The sequence below is a fragment of the Tympanuchus pallidicinctus genome, unplaced genomic scaffold (genome assembly GCF_026119805.1).
Source record: "Tympanuchus pallidicinctus isolate F22 unplaced genomic scaffold, pur_lepc_1.0 scaffold5, whole genome shotgun sequence".
Classification (NCBI taxonomy): domain Eukaryota; kingdom Metazoa; phylum Chordata; class Aves; order Galliformes; family Phasianidae; genus Tympanuchus; species Tympanuchus pallidicinctus.
In genome coordinates, this window is record NW_026294769.1 from 31274168 (window position 1) to 31295331 (window position 21164).

The 21164-nt window shown below is 38.5% G+C and overlaps 1 protein-coding gene across 1 annotated transcript in view; it reads left to right on the forward strand.

The window, feature by feature from the left end:
- Positions 1–20307, forward strand: part of TTC39C (tetratricopeptide repeat domain 39C) — a 31783-nt gene extending 11476 nt beyond the window's left edge. Inside the window, exons 3-14 of the mRNA XM_052704801.1 lie at positions 1552–1680; positions 2355–2469; positions 5945–6299; positions 7579–7747; positions 11487–11580; positions 12740–12847; positions 13704–13813; positions 14588–14711; positions 16304–16401; positions 16928–17032; positions 18375–18413; positions 19029–20307. Coding sequence (XP_052560761.1) covers positions 1552–1680; positions 2355–2469; positions 5945–6299; positions 7579–7747; positions 11487–11580; positions 12740–12847; positions 13704–13813; positions 14588–14711; positions 16304–16401; positions 16928–17032; positions 18375–18413; positions 19029–19118 — 1536 coding nt within the window. The 3' untranslated portion in view covers positions 19119–20307. The remainder of the gene's footprint in view (positions 1–1551; positions 1681–2354; positions 2470–5944; positions 6300–7578; positions 7748–11486; positions 11581–12739; positions 12848–13703; positions 13814–14587; positions 14712–16303; positions 16402–16927; positions 17033–18374; positions 18414–19028) is intronic.
- Positions 20308–21164: the final 857 nt, after the last annotated feature.

Below are 21164 nucleotides of genomic sequence, written 5' to 3' on the forward strand. Positions count from 1 at the left end.
ATCCCTGCTCTTGTGGTTGATGTCTGTACGTGAATGCTTGAGTTTGTAATGGTGGAGGTGAATGTTTGTATGTGAATGCATGAATTCATAGTAATGGATACTTTAATCTGTTTCTTTTTATGAGACTTAGTTTTTTCAAAGCATTAGGTGAGGGGTATGAAGGAAACAAGTCTTTACGTTATATAAAACTTGTTTACTGATGTGATTTAAATAGAAAGTAAATGTCTGAGAAGCTGAATCACAGAACATATGAAATATTTATGTGTTCCAATAAGAGAGCCATAAGAAAACCCTCTCTTATATGTGCAATAGAGGTACTATTACAATAACACTCATAACGTTTTCATAATAGCTTTTGCTGTTGCAATTAAACTGTATTAAAAATGAGAATATCTTTTTAAAAAAGGGAGCAGATCTTAATTTTAGACTGTCTTTATCCTGATATTGCTGCTTAGTGTTAGATTGCACCAGGAACTGCCAGTGCTAATATTCTTTTTAAAGTCAGAATTTATGCCATTTGCTAGAAATAAATATGTTGTAAATGAAGTTAACTTGAATTCTCTGTAAGGTCTGTATGCAGTACAAGGGAAAATATTGGTTAGGAAATCTGTGGTGTGTGATTTGGTTTTGAGTCAAGGAAGGGAGAAGGGAAAGAGGAAGAATCTCCCAGGTTTGCTTATCTGAATTGATGCATTGAACCAGGGTAACATCAGAGAACAGCATCAGTGGATCTTGAACATATTTTGCTTAGCTACTGTTCTAAACATAGCTGCAGCACTCTGCATGTCTGTGTCTTTCAGGGCTTTTGTTTAGTAAAGCAGAGAGAAGTTACTTGTCCCTAAATTCTTTCTGAATTCGTCCAGTGATAGTTGGTCTGATGCATGTTTTCTTTTTCCTAATTGGTTTTTCCTTCTTACACATGTAGGAATTCTGGTTCCTATTTACTTATTATGCAGTAGCTGTCACGTATTACTGACTAGGTTGCCCAAGGAGGCTGTGGATGCCCCATCCCTGGAGGCATTCAAGGCCAGGCTGGATGTGGCTCTGGGCAGCCTGGTCTGCTGGTTGGTGACCCTGCACATAGCAGGGGGTTGAAACTGGGTGATCATTGCAGTTCTTTTCAATCCAGGCCATTCTGTGATTCCATTATTTCTATGGATGAGTTACATAAAAGCAGTATCTTCTGCATGGAAGCAAATGGTGCCTTACGTAACAAGAATTGAAAGCGAGTTTTCACAGATTCCTCTTGCACTTAATGCAGTGTGACAATGTACTCAGTTTGATAGCATATGAAATTTTATTAAGACAAGGGGAGAAGTCTTAGTTAATAGGATCTGGTCGGTTGTATGGTTTTGGTAAGGCACGCTCAGGTTCTGGTTTGCTTCTTTGTAGAAGTATACGTGCTGATGTATGTGTTGATATTGATACGTTAATGAAAAAGGAAATTTTGTAGTCAGATCTCTTGAAAGCTTTCATCAAAACTTCCTGCAGCTTTTGCAGGAATAGTAACATTTCGTTTTTATCTCCCAAATTTCTGTTGTTTTTTGGCAGAATGCCATGATGACGTTTGAAGAGGAGAAAATGCAGCTGGCATGTGATGACTTAAAGGCTACAGAAAAGCTATGTGAGAGTGACGAAGCTGGAGTTATTGAAACAATCAAGAATAAAATTAAAAAGAATGTAAGAGCATTATCTGTAAAATGTGGAATCATATATTGGATAAATATTTCTGGAAACTTCCCTTCTGTGCTTTGTTGGCTGTTTTTTTTTTTTTTTTGCTAGATGGTTTTTGATATATGAAGAGCAGTTCAGATAAACAGTAAACGTAGAAAGTAAGTTGAACATCACAGTTTGAAATCTTGTGTCATACAGTAGTCACATTTAAGCATTTCCTCTTTTAAAGTGGGATGTTATGTCAATGTTAGCAGTTATTTTCATCAGACCTCAAATTAGTGAGCTACTAGAGTTATTTCAGGAAGCTCGTAGCCTGGCTGATTCAGGCTGAGTTTCATTCATGTATGCTCTAGCAGTGCCCAAAAGATAAGATTGAGCCTGCATGAAAGTGCCAGGCATATTCATAGGGAGTTTTCCCCTTCCTAGATTTTTCATTCTAAATAATGAAGGAAGAATAAAGCATGCAGACTGAGAAGTAAGACGTGATATCGATAGCAAATATTTGAAGTTTTCCTACTTATTAATCAGGAGTTTGCTTGATGAGTTATCAAAGAAATTTTAGCATGGGTTTTGCCCATGAAAATGCTTGCGGTTGGTTTTGGATTTGTTAGTTGTCAGGTTTAGGCTAGTATTCTTTGTTATCTTTGCTGAAATTTCTGTGCTTGTGTTATTCCAAACAGGTTGATGGGCGAAAATCTCCTCTATCCATGATAGATCGTCTGCAAAGACAAATCATTGTAGCGGACTGTCAAGTCTACTTGGCTGTGCTCTCGTTTGTAAAACAAGAATTATCAGGTGCATTGTGGCTTTAATGTTTGTATGTATTTTTTGCATGTTATCTTTGTAGTAAAGCTTGACCTTAATATGGCAAGATAAGTGTTCACATCAATTAAGTTGATTCTGTTGTAAGAGAATAGTTCCATTTGAGACAAAGGGTGAATGTCCCCAGTTTGGTGCGCTTGGAGAGGTATTTTTTTTACCTTTGTATATGCAAAAGTATGATAAGTAAGTTGTATTGGTACAGATTACAGCTTTTCCTCCTTTTTTTTGGAACCGACAGATTCACCTTAGATTGGTTGGAATCTTTTGCATAGTCCCATAGGGGTGTTAGAGCAGTTGGTACAAAGGTGCTTATCATCTGTGTGCTACTTGTGGCCCGTGTGAGAAAAGAGGCTATAAAGAGCTGAAGCCCAGCCACCTGTGTGTCCCATAGGCATTATGGCAGTGACGACACAGATGACAAGATGACAGTGAAAGTAATTTTAAATGAACCATGTTCAAGTTTAAACTGCTGAATCAGTTCTTATTCTTTCCCAGCTGTGTCCTTGTGTGCCAAAAAGGTTAATCCCGTCTTACTGAATACAAACCTCCTTGTCTCATCTGAAAAGCTGCTCAAAAGGTTCTTCTTATGCACAGTCCTAAAACACTCCTTCGTCTATGAGTTTACAGAGAAGGCGGTACAGCTCACGTGCAAAGGGAACACGTTTCCAGGTTCTTGTAAGAATTAGTGAACATCAAGAGGTGGCAGCCAGAGCAGGCTATCAGTGAAATCCCTGCTGGTCAGCTGTAAGAAATTTGGGGAAATAACACTAAGATCCTTTGAAACATTAAAATCTTCCTGTGAAGGACAGAGTTACTTATGTAAGACAGACTTGGTTTCTTTCAAGCCAGGTTGGCTAGAAGAAATTCAGGGCATGCTTTTGATTGCCATGTCGATGTCAACTGCTGCAGAAAGGTTTTCTTATTTTTGATGCTGTTGTAGGTCTTTGCTTTCTTTTTTTTTTTCCTTTTCCTTTTTGCCTCTCTTCCTACCCTCCAGCTTTGTAAGTGGGTTGGGTACTATAACTGAGTGGTGTGTGTGCCCTTTCTCTCCTGTCTACTGCTCAGAGAACTGAAGTGGGTAGCAGAGATCTGCAGAGCATGCACTGTATTTGGGTTATTCTACTGAGGAAAAAATAAACCTGAAATCTTTAGTTAAAATTTGAAGCAGTTTCATGCAGTGTCAATGACTGTTAGTTACTGCCATTGTGACGCCATTTAGCTAAATTGTTGGGTCAGTTTTTTCAGATTTTCTGAGTGTATTATCTTTCTGATTATGTATAAACATCTTGCTTTTGTGGTGATGTTTCTGTACTGAAATAGCAGCCGGATTACTGAAATGAGTCTCATTTCAAAGTAGTACAGAGGCAGATACATTTTGCTGATCAGTGGATGATGAGTGAAAAATTTCGTACGTTTTTCTTCAGTTTGACAAGAAGCATATGATGACATGCAAGCTGCTTTCTCATATGCCTAGCACATTTTCAGTTTTCCTCTCCACCCTCGTGGATGTAACAAAAATAGTTTCATCAAGAAGTTACTAATACAGCAACTTGCAGTAGCTTCCAACAGCAATATTGAACTACATTTTCTTAACTGCTGTCGTGGACACGATAGCTACTTTGAGAAGTTCTTCCTGAAAAATCTCAGCTTGGTGATTGGGCTTGGTTTCTTTCTTATGTTTAAAGAATCATAAATTCAGTTTTTTATTGTATTAGATGATTTTATCTGAGCATATCAAATCTGTAAATCTCCTGGTCTTAACAAGCTGTTAGTGGCAGCTCACTGGTGAAGATAAAGCCTCGAGTTATACTATTTCCCACTCATGTCAGTTCTGCTTGATGCCCATGCCTGAATGTAGTACTTTTTCAAAGCTATTAACAGTAATGTGATCTATAGGATAAGTAAAACGTCTTGGTTATCTTATTGGCAACCGTGCACCTAGCAGGGGGGTTGAAACTAGATGACCATTGTGGTCCTTTTCAACCCAGGCCATTCTATGATGATTTGTCTATTGCTTTACTATTAAAAGTTGTTGAGTATTCATCTTGTGGTGAACCACATAATTCTTGAAATATTCTGCACAGCCAAAAAGTGACCTAATTGCTGAGAACTGGACTAACATAAGTCTCATAATGCAGCTGAATCACGGCAGCAGATTTGCTTTTATTCTTGTAACGGTTTAATACGGAGCTCAAGATACAGGATTCATTTGAAAGATGCTTTCTGTTCACGTTGACATCTGGGAAAATAAAAATTGCCATCTTTCTCACTGTAATTTGAGATTATCAAACCAGCTTTGCATAAACAGAATTGAAAAAGGAGTAATCTAATCAGTGATGAATTTACTTATTTATTATGTCAAATACAGAGTGGCTGGGAATCAGCATTTTCCTGTTGTTTGACGTAAGCCACAATTTCTGATCTATTTCTGACATCACTGATAATGCTGACCTCTGCAAACTCGGTGGTACCCATTTAGAACACCACTGCTCTGTCCTTTTATTTTTTCTCATTTTCAGTCCTTTAAAACCTTTGTCAGTGCAGTTTGTAATTCGTGAGGCTTGAACACAGACAGAATGTTTATGTCAGCTTCTACAGTGAATGCACACAGGTATATTCTCTGTTTGCTTTCTGTTCACCACTTCTGCTATTCTCCAGGGATGTGCTGTAACCAGGATGGGTGCTGTGCAAGCACAAAGATCTGGCATCATATTCTGCTGTCGTGTCCTCCTGTAGAGTGGGCAGGAAGGCTCAGGCTTCCCATTCTAAACTGGGAATGGTCAAGACCAGGTTTTTAGGGACATTTAAGTACCCAGCTTGCATTTGAAATTTAAGAAGCCAGGCAACTGAAACGTATTTGAAAACATAGATTTTTAGTCTTTTTTTTTTTTTTCCCTTTTCTGTTTTTATCAATTATTTTTTTTAAATTATAAATTCCTGTATTTCACAGTTTGAGGGATGGGGGTAATAATGATGTTGAAATCCTTGTTGTCTAACCCAATGGAAGGATTTTTGTTTCTTTTCTCCATTTTAAGTGTTTTTCCATAAACTTGCTTTGAACGTGATTGGAACTTCAGGCAAAACCTCTTTCAAACATTTCTCTGCCAAACAGTGATTTTGTCTCTATTGTGCAGTGGGACAGAATCCAGCATGAAACTGTTTTGGCTTCTGTATTTCTTCCTGCCAGTTGTACTGCTGGATAGCTGCAGGAAAGTCCCTTTGTGTGGCGCACTGTGTAAAGGTCTCTGAGAAGCACTGAAGTTTGTATTACTCAATACGAAAGATCTCTTGTACGTGACAGTAGCAGCTCATTTTGCAAAATCCTTTGTGCAGTGTTAATTTAATGCTGATGGAGAGCATCCTGGGATACGTGAAGCAGCGTTTCCTCCTGACTGTGTTCCGCTTCTGAAATACCTTTCTTGAAATGTTTTTTTTCCTTGACATTTAGCATACATAAAAGGTGGATGGATCCTCCGAAAAGCCTGGAAGATTTACAATAAGTGCTATACGGACATTAATACGCTACAGGAGATTTATCAGAAGAAAGCTACTCAGGAATCCTTGACTTCTGACGCTGCAAATGATAATCATGTTGCTGCAGAAGGTGTAACGGAGGATTCGCTAAACAGACTGAAAGGTGCTGTTAGCTTTGGATATGGACTTTTTCATCTTTGCATATCCATGGTGCCCCCAAACCTGCTCAAAATCATCAACCTGCTGGGTTTTCCTGGAGACCGCCTGCAGGGGCTTTCTTCACTGATGTATGCAAGTGAAAGTAAGGACATGAAGGCCCCTTTAGCTACGTGAGTAGCTATATTGAAATGCTTTGGTAGATAACATAGTACTGAAAGTAAGTAAATGGGGGAAAAAAGATCAAAGCCAAAAAAAAAAAGTCATGTTGCTTTAAAGAAAACAACAGCAGGTAAAATAAACTTGCAGCTTGTTGTTTAATATGCCATGGTTTAGTGAATTCATCACTTACTAGTGCACTAGATCTCTCTGCTGACAGTTGTTTGCGTGCTTGGGGTTTGTTGGTGTTGTGCTGTATTCTTCAGCTCCTTTTATTCTGGTGTCTAGTAACCCATATGTTAGTAAATACAAACATCTCTGGAATGCTCAGTAGATCTCTTCTATGGGGAGATCGTACTGTTTTGTATGAGAGTAACTGATGTCAATTATTTATCCTTAATACAACAGTCTTTCCAGTTTATTTTTAATGTTAGATCTGGGGAAAATTGAGTGTTTCCTTACTGTCTTTTTGTTCTTTGACCTTTCATATACCTATTTTTCTCCAACTCTTTGTGTTACATTCAGGTCTTTTTCTTAGATGAAGGGTTACTCTGATGTTATTTAAAGCTATTTATGAGAACAGTTTATCACATTCTCTCCAAATTAATGCTTCTATTGTTGGACCTACTTTAAGTAATTTCAGATGTCGCTTCTGAAATATTGACATCAGAGCTAGTTTCTTCTGCTTGAGGAGATATATTTCTTAAAGATTAAGAAATGTTAAGAAAAACATTAAGGTTAAATGTTCCTTTTGATTTCTTTTGTGTCATTTCTGGGGGGGAAAATGCAGCATTCTTTTCCCCAGCGTGATGGTGAAGCAGGTATTCCTTCAGCTGGCCCTGGGAAGCTCTGTGCTCTGCCCTTCTTTTCTTGTGAGTGATGTAGGTCATGTAGATGTCTGCCCTTCCAAACACCAGATATATTTCTGTTTTACATTGATTTCAGGTGTGTATATGTGCTGGGGAGTGGGGTTGGTTTGTGTTATTTTTGTTTCCCAGTGAACGATTACATTCTATTGTTTTCCTGTGGGTTTTCCTGTTTTAAAATCCGTAGGCTTGTAAAGAGTTAATGGATATGATGCTTTGATACATACTATGAGCTTGATGGTTACTTGCTTTTGGTTAAGTGCAGTGAATTGTACGTACGCTGTGTGGTGGCGCATGGTGGTAGAGTTGTGTTCTATAGTCAGGCTGTATAAGAACTTATAGATGCCTCTCCTTTGTTTTTCAGGATCATTATCTTGAAATCTCTGTTTATGAGCTGTAATCATTTCTGCTCTTGTGTTCCTTTCAGATTAGCTCTGTTGTGGTACCATACAGTTGTTCGCCCCTTTTTTGCTCTTGATGGCAGCGATAACAAGGCAGGATTGAAAGAGGCAAAAGAGATTCTTGCAAAGAAAGAATCTGCTTACCCAAATTCTTCTCTGTTCATGTTCTTCAAGGGAAGAATACAACGATTAGAGGTACTGCATCTTTCTATTCTTTTGGCTGATGTTTTCCCCATCTCCTCCCCCTGCTATCTGATGTTTTTCTGATGTGAATGAACTGGGCAAACTTTAATAAATTGTGACTGAAGATACGGATGTACAGTAAGATAAGTGAGAAGAGAGGATTAATTTCTTCCTAGTTGCAGGTTTGCATGCCAAATCAACCCTTGTGCTCCTGTCTGTTTTATTAGCACTTTGAAATTCTAATTCTTACACTATATTGTAACTCTGTGCTGTAAGTAACCTTGTTTGGTTACTTCTTGTGGTACAAATAGGCATTAGGGTTTCGCTTGTCAAGCTGAAATCTGAGTATTAGCTACTGAGTACATAGCATTTATCTTCTGCTTTTCATTTTATGCATTGTTCGCTTACAGCTAAATCATCTTCAGTAATTTCCCTCAAATAATTGCTTTTGCATTTAAGAGAACAAAACAGGATGTTTTCTGTTGCTATGGTGAGCCATGACCCAGCAGAATGCATTCCATGGAAATGTGGTTGTGAATGCTGTTGCAGAATGGTATTCTTCTAACATTGCAGCAACCTTGTGGCTTTTGGCTCAATTATTCTTTAAGAATAATCCAAGATGGTAGAAGTACTCCAGACAACTGCACTGCTATGTTTATTAGTCCAGAGTATTTCTAAGGCATTTAGGCATTTCTAAGGCATTCATCATCAAGGAAACACAACCAAAGAGCACAAAACGTTCTCATAATTTAAGAACTTGATATTGGTGTCCATTCTTTTGCTACGGTTTGCAGTTAATTATCACAAATGCAGCTTAATTTTGAGGAAAGTAGCTGCAGCAACAGAACAGAAGAGCAGTCTTCTGTGGCCTATATCATTTTGCAGGCATCCTCTTGCATGTGGCTTATTTATTGTGATGCGTTTCTTCTGTCATTCTGGAAGCAGTAGAGAATTACAGTGTTGCAAGTGTTATTTTAGAGTGCTTGTATATAAAATGGTGATTTTTATAGATGTCCAAGTCTAGCTCCAATTAAAATAGTGCTAGAGGCCACGTGGCAAGGTTAACAAAGTAGTTAGCTTGAATAGGCAGGATACCATTTGTAACCATGCCATGGTCAGCAGAATGCTTTCTAGTTGCTAACAGGAATTTGGTCCTTTCCTATACACACATTTGTTTGCATGGGAGCTGACCATTCAACAGTTGGGGTTTTTCCCTGCTCTTGCTTTGTTCTCATGAGTACTGTAGTGCTGAGAGATTGTTGAGTGTCCGTATAAATATTGCAGATTTGGGCATTGGTTTGCAGCATTTATCCAACTATCTGAACCAGAAGTGTGCTTACACTCACATTGTAACTAACATACAGCTAACTAGTTTCTACATCATGGAATGCCTTAGTTTGAAGAGACATAGAAGTTCACCCAGTCCCTCCCTGTGCCATGGGCAGGGCTGCCACCCAGCAGCTCAGCTGCCCAGGGCTCCATCCAACCTGGCCTTGAGCACCTGCAGGGATGGGGCACCACAGCTTACATGGGCAGCTGTGCCAGCGCCTCACCAACCTCTGAGTAAAAAATTGGGAAAAACAGTGTTCTGGATCTGATGTATTTCTGCCTTTTAGCTTGCAATATTGCTTTCTCTTTTATGTAGACAGCAACACCTTTTAAAGATCTTAATCTGCTTTTATAAATTGGACAAAACAGCCCAAACATCTTAAAAAGAGACTGATAGGTTCATGTGGAGGGAGGTGAGGGCACAGGGCAAAACCAAACTGTGAAAGAATCCTGTATCGAGCAAGGTCACTTCTCTTTGCCCATATTCTGGGTATGTATATATAAACACCTCTTTGGGCTGGGACGAAAACAAAACAACAAACAACCTCATGTTCTGAGGCTTGATCTGTTAGATTCTGACATAGTTGAAGGCAGAAAAATTACCAAGTACTCCCATGACTGGCAAAACACCACTGGTTTGCTCAGGTGTGCTATAGTGTTCAATCTGCAGAGTAATAAAAATGTGCAGTGATATTACATTCCTAAATACACTGCTGGCACATTCTCTTGATTTTTTTCAGTTATCTTTTTCTGATGTAGGGTTGGGGTAGTCTGGAAAGGAGAACTAGGCTGGGCAAGAGTAAAAAGAAGCACTGAAACTGAGAGTGGGTTTTTTAGAATGAACTTTGTATTGTCTTTGTGTTATGTTCAAGAGAAGAATAAGTAAAGACCAAGGAATTACACATTTGTGTGTACATTTGTATTTGTCTAACTCTCATTATTTTAACTGTAAAAAGTCAGCTTTGATGTTCTACTTGCTGACTCATCTGCCTGTATAATTCTTACGTTCTACTCTCTGAAACAGTAAGTAGGTGGCAATTAATTTTATTTTAAGAATTAACAGTATGAGTAGAAATTCGTATTTTGCATGTTGTCCCAGTGCCTGGAGATAATTGATACTTTCAGTTATTGAGGAATATCTCTGTAGCATGCTCACTGAGCTTGATGCTTAAGGAAAGCTTATGCAGAAAACACTTGGCACTTCTTTTCAGTTTTTTCTGATAATGTGTGCTGAGGAGCATGTGCTGCTGTAGAACAGAGCAAGCTGTGTGTTGCACAGGCTCCCTGATAACTTTGAGGGCAAATATGCTCAACAGAAAGGCAGATGGGTTACACTCCTCTGTCATACCCACAAACATCTTCATTTAGTCATTGCTTTGTTTTCTAAGTATTCAGTGTTTATACCGTTACAGCTACTGTAACTTTGGCAGTTGTGCTGTCTTGATGCAGTGTAAAGCATCTCAAATGGTTCTCCCTGAGGAGACAAATGAGGAAATCAAATGAAATCCTCTAGAGCTGGGCAGGGGTAGGGCAGGGAGCAGTGGCATGTCCTAAGGTACAACTCTGCCAAGTGAATTTCAGACTTAATAGTGAACAGAAGGAATAACAGACGCTGGTCTCGAAGGCTGAGAGGTTATCTTAACAGACTGGGAGTTATGGGTGATCATTGTTACATTATTAAACTCCTCCAGTATCCTTCCACTTCCCCCTTCTTTCTCTCTTTATGTGACTGTTTGAAGGCAGGTTCCATACCATAGATTTAATTTTTATTTTTGTATGTGTTAGAATTGATTATTATTACTTTGCAGGTACGTGCTTTGTGTTCTTGTGTAAGATTTCATTTAAATATAGATATATAGATGTTTTTTATTAGTGATACTTCCTTTTTTGCTTTTAATTTGGTTATTGCATTATGTTTTCTTGTTATTGTATTACGTTATATTGTTAATATGAAACATGGGGAAAAATCCTTCAGTATAGGACCTATTTAAGAGGTGTGCTCATTGTTGTAAATAAAGGCTTTGTCACAGTTTGTCCTGCTTCCATTCAGAAGTGATCAGATGTAAATAGGTGGGAGGAGGGAAGCTGGCCAAAGTGCAGTGTGTAGCTGGTATGCAAAGGAGTGTTATCCCTTCTCTTTCAGTTAGCTCCGTGGTGACTTTTAATTGGTTTCAAGTCTGAAATCGGTGTTGAGTTTTTCTTCTCACTGGGATGTTTTGCCTCTCATCTAATCAAACCTGAGGCTGCACTCTGTATTACAGTGCTATCTGTTTTCACTCCTTTGTTATTTTTAAACTCATATTAACACGAAGCTGATTGTGTTCTTTAAAATGTGATGGATGATTTGATTTTGATAACTTCAGATATATGATTTTTTTTTTTTAACCTTTTTTCCCCCTCCTCCCTCTTTCACCTTTGTTAGTGTCAAATCAATAGTGCCTTGGCTTCGTTTCATACTGCTTTGGAACTTGCAACCGACCAAAGGGAGATTCAACATGTCTGCTTATATGAAATAGGTAAATGGGGTATCTTTATGCTATAAATATTTCACTTTCAAGTTTTGACTAATAACTTCAATAAAGAAAAGGAACAATTTTCATTAGGGTTATTAAAAAAGGTTTTAGAATACTGGCTCCTGTCTCGACCGGATAACGTTAATTATAGAATCATAGAAGGGCCTGGGTTGAAAAGGACCCCAAAGATCATCCAGTTTCAACCCCCTGCTATGTGCAGGGTCACCAACCAGCAGACCAGGCTGCCCAGAGCCACATCCAGCCTGGCCTTGAATGCCTCCAGGAATGGGGCATCCACAGCCTCCTTGGGCAACCTGTTCCAGTGTGTCACCACCCTCTGTGTGAAAAACTTCCTCCTAATATCCAATCTAAATTTCCCCTGTCTCAGTTTAAAGCCATTCCCCCTTGTCCTATCACTATCCACCCTCATAAACAGCCGTTCCCCCTCCTGCTTATACACTCCCTTCAAATACTGAAAGGCCACAATGAGGTGTCCCTGGAGCCTTCTCTTTTCCAAGCTAAAAGAAACCCAGTTCCCTCAACCTTTCCTCATAGGAGATGTGCTCCAGCCCTGTGACCATCAAATCATCCTGTCTTATTTGGTTGAGTAACAATCAGCAATTGTTTATAATTTTCAAGTTCTCTGAAACTGTTCACCTGCAGAAGATTATTTAAAATGGAACCCCTGTTTCTGTGTCAAAAATGAAAAGATTCTAATGGAGCTTCAAAGATTGCAGGACCTATATTTTGTATTTCATTTTATGCTGCTGATGGAAGGAAATTACTAACATCATCAGAAAGTGTCATTCTTTTCTCTGCTTTTAATTTTCATGGAAATCTTTATAGTAGAGAAGCTTTAAATGTGTCTGGTTAAAGAAGAATAAGGGAGCTGGTAGTAGCTAAGGAGGAGCTTTTGGTGACTGTTTAGATTTGCTGTTAGTGTGAATTGGTTTCCTTGTTTTGTACAGCACGAATAACTCAATACTTTGCAGTTAATTTAAACAAGATTTAAAATGTGTTACTGATTAGTTTTGGTTTTAAATTTTCCAGTCACTGGTATAATTGTTAAGCCAGCTCCAGCTCTCGTAAGCAGGTGGTATTTTTCAGTAATGTTTACACCAAGTTTGAATTACTGTGCTTTCATTAAGTTGGTTTCTTTTAGGCTGGTGCAGCATGATAGAGATGAATTTCAAAGATGCCTTTGAGTCCTTTGAAAGGCTTAAGAATGAATCCAGGTGGTCTCAGTGCTATTACGCTTATTTAACAGCAGGTGAGTATTCAGTAATGGTTGCAAGTGATAAATCAGTGATGTGATGTGGTACTTTCGGTGTTGACTTGTGCTCTTAGAGTGTTCCACACTGCTGCTTATGCAGCTATCAGACTGTACTTACGTAACTTTGTTTATGCAATTTGTTATGCATGTGTATATATGCCCTTGCCCTCCAGATATGATTATTACATGACTATTGCTAAGCTGACAGCATATTGAAAAGATTTACTTAATAAATCCTTAGGTGTTAGGTGATACTGTGTCCTTTAATGGGTATGGAAAACATACAGAGCTTGTTAATGATCTCAGATCTGGGAGAGTTGGGATTTCTGTGTTCATCAAGTCCTGCTCTAGGTCCTTTGCAGAAGTGCATGTTTTTTTTTCCTCATAACTCTGATGTCTGATCTTTTTCCCTTCCCTTCCCTTCCCTTCCCTTCCCTTCCCTTCCCTTCCCTTCCCTTCCCTTCCCTTCCCTTCCCTTCCCTTCCCTTCCCTTCCCTTCCCTTCCCTTCCCTTCCCTTCCCTTCCCTTCCCTTCCCTTCCCTTCCCTTCCCTTCCCTTCCCTTCCCTTCCCTTCCCTTCCCTTCCCTTCCCTTCCCTTCCCTTCCCTTCCCTTCCCTTCCCTTCCCTTCCCTTCCCTTCCCTTCCCTTCCCTTCCCTTCCCTTCCCTTCCCTTCCCTTCCCTTCCCTTCCCTTCCCTTCCCTTCCCTTCCCTTCCCTTCCCTTCCCTTCCCTTCCCTTCCCTTCCCTTCCCTTCCCTTCCCTTCCCTTCCCTTCCCTTCCCTTCCCTTCCCTTCCCTTCCCTTCCCGTTTTTTTAATCCCAGCAGTTAACACATTTTTGTTTCTGTATCATAGTTTGTCAAGGAGCCACTGGAGATGTCAATGGTGCTCAGAATGTGTTCAAGGAAGTTCAGAAGCTTTTCAAAAGAAAAAATAATCAGATCGAGCAATTTTCAGTGAAAAAGGTTTGGTTTAGCATAAGCTGACGTGTTTCAGAACAGTAATTTGATCATTGTGTTTCATTCTTTACCATTATTTGTTTTTTGAATGAAGTATCCATTTTCTCCTATTTTGCTTTTGTTGCATTAACGGGAAGGATTCAGGGGAGGAAACAAAAGTAGTGTCATATATTTTAAAGACTTGGTAAACAAAATGTGAATTGGCTTTTCAGCTGAAATAAATATTAAAGATACAGATACACAAAGGAAGGTCTCAGGCCAGGCTGGATGGGGCTTTGAGCAACCTGGTCTAGAGGTATGTATCCCTGCCTATAGCAGGAGGGTTGGAACTTGATGATCTTAAAGGTCTCTTCCCAACCCAAAGCATTCTATAATTGTGATTTTCTCTCTAGATTTGTTTTTCCTACTCTTTATCTTTTTATGTCATAACCATGATTCTTTTTGAAAGCCAAATTTGTCTTGTGAGTATCACCCAATTTAGGATTTTCAGATGTTGCAATGTCAGCATGCCATCAGTACATATTTGGGATTGTGAAACAGAAGAGAACAAATTTAGGCTGCAAATAAAAAAGCTTTGCTTTTTATCAACATGTAATCCTTAAATTAAATAGAAAATCTTTTTTAATAGTCTGAACTTTAACTTGCCAAAGATTATTTTTAAGGAAATTGTTGAATGCTTTCATGCAGCAGTTACTATTTGATAAACTGTTTATGAGTATCGTGTTCTTTGTAGAAGGGTAGATGACAAATCTTTCTTTCTTCTTCCTTTCCAATTTGCAGGCAGATAGATTCAGAAAGCAAATGCCAACCAAAGAGCTCTGTGTCCTGGCATCCATTGAAGTACTGTACTTATGGAAAGCCCTTCCAAACTGTTCCCTCTCCAACCTGCAGCATATGAGCCAAGGTATTATACAGATTCTTGATACAGTTATTTATTTTAAGTGAGGTATGCCGTTTGCTACAATCACTTAAATTGTGTGGTAACAGTTGCAGAAGTATCCCTAATTTTCTAGTCCCAAAACATAATCGTGAAGCTTATGAAATCAGATTTAATCATGTAAAAATAAGCTCTAGTATTTTTTTTTTCTGTAGTTTTCCAGTAGAACAGTCCATTTTAAAGGTTGCAAACAGTTGATGCTTCTGTCCTGCATACTCAAAAGCAATATAGATCTTTCTTATAAGCTCCCAGCTGGTGGTGCACATTTTAATGTGACATAGCAATATGGATTAAAATTCAGAGATAAGCTTCTTGTAAGGCTTGACGCTGACAGATGGGTCTGCATCAGCAGTCCTTGGTGGTAGGCTTTTTGCTCAGCAAAAATGTTGCTATACATTATTTGTATCTCAGCAATGACTGGATGATGGAGTTTTTTGGTTTTTTTTAACTTTGTTGCCTCTCTTCTTGATCAGTGTTTACTTTTCTGAGGGCTTTTCCTTGGGGCTAGGAGCTCTGGTTTGTAGGGATTAAGCTGTATCCACGTGTATCTTTGTAAGTAAAATACCAAGTAACTTGAGACTTGTAATAAAAATGAGACTCAACAGTGCTACTTTTGTGTCCAAATACTTAGTGTAGCCAATCCTTAGTTATTCATAGGTGGGTTATTTGGTGACTGCAGAACTGGTTTAAATCAAGCAGAGTTTATTACATGAGGCAGAACGTGAAGTTAAAGGAGCTCTACTGTTCCCAGACTCCCAGAGCTCCTTTTGAGGGTTGAAAATACCTGTAGGCACCCATGTTACTGGGGTCTGTAGAAGCAATGGTGCAGACAGGTGCAAATGGTTCCTTGTGGAACTAGCCTTGATGTAACAGCTGTTCTGAATTGGTGCTAATAAGCCTGATTAAAATGGAGCCTGATTCATTCAGTTATGGTTATGTGCATCAGTGAATACAGCGCTATGCAGCTGAGTCACAGTCTGGCCCAACAATTAGCCTTAGCTACTCATCAGCACTGGGAATTGTGATGCCAGAATTCTCTCATCTGGAGTTGTACATCTAGTGTGGATTCCTGTGTCAGTCACTTGCCTTCGGTTCAGAACAGATAAAGTGTATCTGAAATGTTTGGATATTTTGCCCTGTTTTCCTTGAACCACGGACTGCACGTTTTTTCTTTCAATGCCTGGGAGACAACCCAGTTGCCAGTAGCACCAGGAGGAATGGATTGTTTCTTAACTTTACCTTTCTAGCTGATCATTCAAGGACAAATGGAGAAATGTGTTCTCTTCATGTGAGAGGAATGCACCAACTGCTTGTGACTTCAGAGGGCCAATTCATTCCTGACAGGAATTATTACATTAGTGACAGATTGCTTGATGAGATTGACACAAAATGGGTTGTATTTAAAGGAAACTAAATTACTTTGACATTGATTGTTACTGGCATCTCACAGTTTCTGCTCGAATTTGGTCATTAGAGTAAAAAATCACTGTAGATTGCAATTCTTATCTGAGGACAGATTTCAATCCATCTTGTTTGTTTATTGGAATGTTTTCATTAAGCTTGTCAGGATGTTGATGATTCATCAGCTGTTGGTTTGAGGAATTTGCTTCTCGGTGCCATACACAAATGCCTGGGAAATTCTGAAGATGCTGTTCAGGTAAGTTGTTAATTATACCGTCAGTTGTATTTTATGAACTATAATTTTATTAATCAGTAAATACTGTTGAGGAAGTTTGTTAAGCAAACTGCTAATTTTCAATCTATTGATCAGTCTGTTATATGAATTCTAACTACTACATGCTACTAATGCTACTACATCTCCCTCCCACCCCGCCCTCAGAAGTAGTTGAAATAATCCGTGTACTTAATCTCCAAAGTTAAAGTTCCTTGTTAGTCTTAATAGTTTCAAATATAATGTTGAAAAAAAACCTTGACATGGTCCACTTATTGCTTGTAAAAAAAAAAAAAAAAAAAAAAGCAAACTAGTAATTCTGCCTTGATTCATTAGTGTTAGCAAAAACCTCCCCGTCCTTGCTTAAAGAATCTGCACCATTGGAAATGTTAACATATTCTCATGTTACTTTGGCTAATTTCAAATGCTTGAAATTGAGAGGTACTTTTGGATTTTTAAGTGATCTTCTATTTTAAGATGTTATTTCAGTCTTTTTTTTTTCTTATTATAGTACTTTCAGCAGGCTGCTAAAGATGAGCTGTGCCGTCAAAACAACTTGTACATCCAGCCATATGCTTGCTATGAGCTTGGCTGTCTTCTATTAGACAATCCAGAGGTAATGGTATCACCTATTTTTAAACTCTGTGAAAAAATATATATATAATAAATGTGGGGCAGAATCAGCACAGCACTGTACAAGCAAGGAAACAAAGTTGATGGGTGAGAAGCTTAATATATCTGTTGGTAACACTGTAACGCAATACTTAGTTGTTACTGGGTTTTATTTGTACATGAATCATTAGACTCTGGGATTCTTCAGAGTTGCTACATTCCTGATTCTGTAGCAGTAAGATAAACGTGTGCAAACCTTCTGTCTTTCTGTAGCTGTGATGTTTATGGACAGTCAGCACTGAAGCAAGAATTTGATGCACTGGAACAGGTTGCCCAAGGAGGCTGTGGATGCCCCATCCCTGGAGGCATTCAGGGCCAGGCTGGATGTGGCTCTGGGCAGCCTGGTCTGCTGGTTGGTGACCCTGCACACAGCAGGGGGTTGAAATCAGATGATCTTTGTGGTCCTTTTCAACCCAGGCCATTGTATTATATGATTTTGATGAGCAAAGCACTGTATTTATTATTTATTCCTTCTCACCAACAAGTTTACACTTGTTGTAACTGCTGCTAAGTAGAAGGGTGGCAGGTAGTGAGGTTATCTGAAGGTTCTGAGAATTAGGAGCGTTTTCTCTTTCCTTCTTGCTTTATATATAGCATTTGCACACAGTTAACAGGCTTCACGTTGTGTGTTTCAGGGCTGAATAAGCCTTGGCTTGTAGCTGCTGCTGAGAAGCTGTGGTAGATAGCACTTAGTGTGTGAAGGAAGCCACTTCTTGTGGCACTTGGTGAGGGAATAAATACTGCTTGTGTTACATGAGATGGGGTTGGGTGGGGAAAAGGAGCTAGAATTAGAGGTAAGTGGTGCTGTTTTTAGAAGATTGCACTCACTAGCTTGAGATATCGTGCAGTTCATATTTGAGAGCTCTATAATGATTGTGAAAAAGATGGGAATAGAATTTTATAAATTATCATTACTAGAGAGGATAAGTGTATTGAAGACTATGCATATAGAAAGCACACTTCTGTTAAATGTATGTTACTTTGAAATGACTCATAATTACATGTTGGATCTGTCATACGATCTGATTCATCTTTGTTAAATTAACCCGGTTAGAACCATATTATGTGAGATTTTAGTATGGCTACGTCAATAATAAAAACTGTTTTGTAGATGTTATTTGTTTATTTATTTGTAATACTTTAAATTAAAGGAGTACTCTATAATAAGAAATAATGCCTTGTTTTCAAGGTAGAGATGCTATTCTAGTCTGACTAGGCTGTATACTTGAGATACATGCTGCAACATTTGCAATGCAATTCTAATGCAGTGTCTTTTCCTTTTGCAGACCGTGCCGAGAGGCAAGACCTTACTTCTCCAAGCCAAGGTAAAAACTAAGGCACTTCACACTTAACTGTTCTCAGAGGAGGGTGTCTGAGAAGTTGTGGTGATTTGATTTGTTGGTTGGTTGTTTTGTTTGTTTTGTCCTTGTCCATCACCTTTAATCTACAATGCTAACTTTGTAGGTACATATTTATGTATATGAAGTGCATTTGTGTTTCGTAGATACGTATTTATAGGTCATTAGAGCTCACAATAGTGACCTCTGCTGGACTGTTATGACTTTGCCATATTTTTTGGCAAAGATTCAGCAGTAGAAGTTTGGAAACTGCAGCTCTCTCCTTCATACATGTTCCTCTGGTCCCTGACTTTGGTCTTTGGTGTTGGGATCTTTCTTGAGCTATAAGACTTGCATAATTTTCCAGGTACTGTTAAACTGAATAGGATCCAAACAACACACTGAAAATTGAAGCTTTCTGCTCTTTTTGCCAACTTAGAACTTCTGTAAGCCAGAGATATGAATAGCAATATGGAGTCTCCACTTCATCTCTTCAGTCTGTTTTGTAGCTTGACTTCTTAATCATTATTAGTGAAATTATTTTCATATCCTAAAATGAAGGAATCTAATATTTGCATGCTTTTTTTTTTTTTTTAATTTCAGGAGGAATTTACAGGCTATGACTTTGAGAACAGATTGCACGTCCGCATCCATGCAGCCTTAGCTTCTCTAAGGGAAGTTGTTCCACAGTGACAAACAGCAAGTTGTGTTGTCCATTCCCACAGTTTCTGCACTTTAGGATGAAGCAGAAGAAAAAAAGCTGTTGGGAAGACCAGCTTTTCTTCTGGAAACCACTTGTGCCAGAGACACTTTCATCATGTGGTTAGGAGTTGGTATGGCTTAGTAAAATACTACAATTTCAACTGAAAGTAAATCAACCAAGCAGAAGGTTAAGTGACCTTGCGTATTTTAACTCTTCACTTTTTAGTTTGTTTAAACCGAGGGGAACACGGTTATTCAGTGACTCATCAGGAGAGCCTAAATAAGCACACAGCTTACTTCAATGTTGGCAGATGGGATCTTTTTTTATTTTTAAAGTTTTAAAGCAGATCTAAATCTAAAATATGCTAAAGGGGGGGGTGTTTCTGTTTTGATTAGAATACGATAAAAGTAGTTGGTACAGATGTTGAAGAAGGGAATGGGCAGAACAAGTATTTTCTTGAAGCATTAGCCAAAACACAAAAGAAGGAAAACCGTTCAGCCACAAAGAGCAGATCTTGCTGAATTTTAGAGATTTATTTCAGTGAATTCATGATGAATAATTTGCCAATTTAAAACCTCCCATTCCCTTTCTGTTATTTGTTGCTTCCTTCTCAGCACGGCTCATACTTCTGATACAAATTCTATCAACACTTAAGATCTTGGCTTCTGGTACATTCCAGCCAAACACTTTGCTTTGCATGTAATCATAGTGAGGGCGATTTTCAATTTGCTCTTAATATTCTGACCGGTGCATTCAGATAAGTAGGCCACATACAGTAATTTTACGTGTTTTCCATTGAAGCTGCTAAACCTTTATGGCAGTGACTTTTACAGCTATTAAATCAGACAAAACAGTACACCCACCACCCACCTCCAACCCTGTTTTTGTAGTTTTACCAATGCTGTGCTATCTTAAGTCTCTACATGATATTCCAAATTTGTGGCGTTGACATTTGAAGTTGACTTACTGAAGACACTCTGAGAGCTTGAAACTTACACCAGGATCCCATATATGTATATTGTTTTTAATACTGGCCATCTGTATCCTTGTTTGTAGATTTTTAAAAAGCAAAACAAAAAAACACAAAAACATTTTGTCTGTAGCATCTCCCTATGTTGTATATTCAGTTAGTATCATTACCTAGAAGGTAACGAAGGCATGTATTTATTTATGTATTTTTTTTTAAGAAACTTTTATCAGTGGAAATCTGACCAGGAAGTTAATTGAATTGTGTTACTTTGCAAAGCCAAGAAAACTGGATATCTTCAAAAATAATTTTTGAAAAGCCTTATCTTTACTTTGGTCAGGTTGCCTTAAACAGTTCCTTAGCTTAAACGTTTTGCTTCTTTTTCTAACTTGTTGCAGAAGATGTTGCTGTGTTGCCAAGGTTTCATACCTTGCCCCACATAGAACCTTCATTGATTTGCTTTTGAGGTTGCATCTAAAGCAAGACTGACATGGAGGAGAAAAGTAATACTGGATTTGGTAGGCCAAAGGAAATTGGTTGCACTTCTAGAGCAGTTACACTCTTCTATTGCAGTTCCTGAAGGAGAAGAGACTTTATTTTTCTAAACTGTAGGTGTGTTGCAGATAGGATGCTGTCAGCTTTTCTATTCCACTTAATCAGTAATACTGAATCACAAAGGAGTGTTCAACCTTTTTTGAACTGGTCAATCCAAATAAGTATTGAATAGAGAACAATATATTGTGTCTGTATATACATAGTAAATTCTTAGAATCCAAATTATAATTTTCAAGAAATGTCTTCAGTATACTTGACATTTTATTTTGTCCTACCTTTTAATATTTTGTGTCAGGGACACAGTCCACTCTGGATAAATAGATAGAAACATTGCATTTAATGGCAAAATTCCTTTCGAACACACTGCTTAAGTATACCATGAGCCTAGGCTATTCAGGACACAAAGCACCTGCATGTGATTGGTGTTAGGATGTCTGGGGTCTACAAACGTTGGAGGTAGCTAGCAAATTGTAGTAAACTTGATTACAAGGCCTGTTCTGCTCACTGGGCCAAG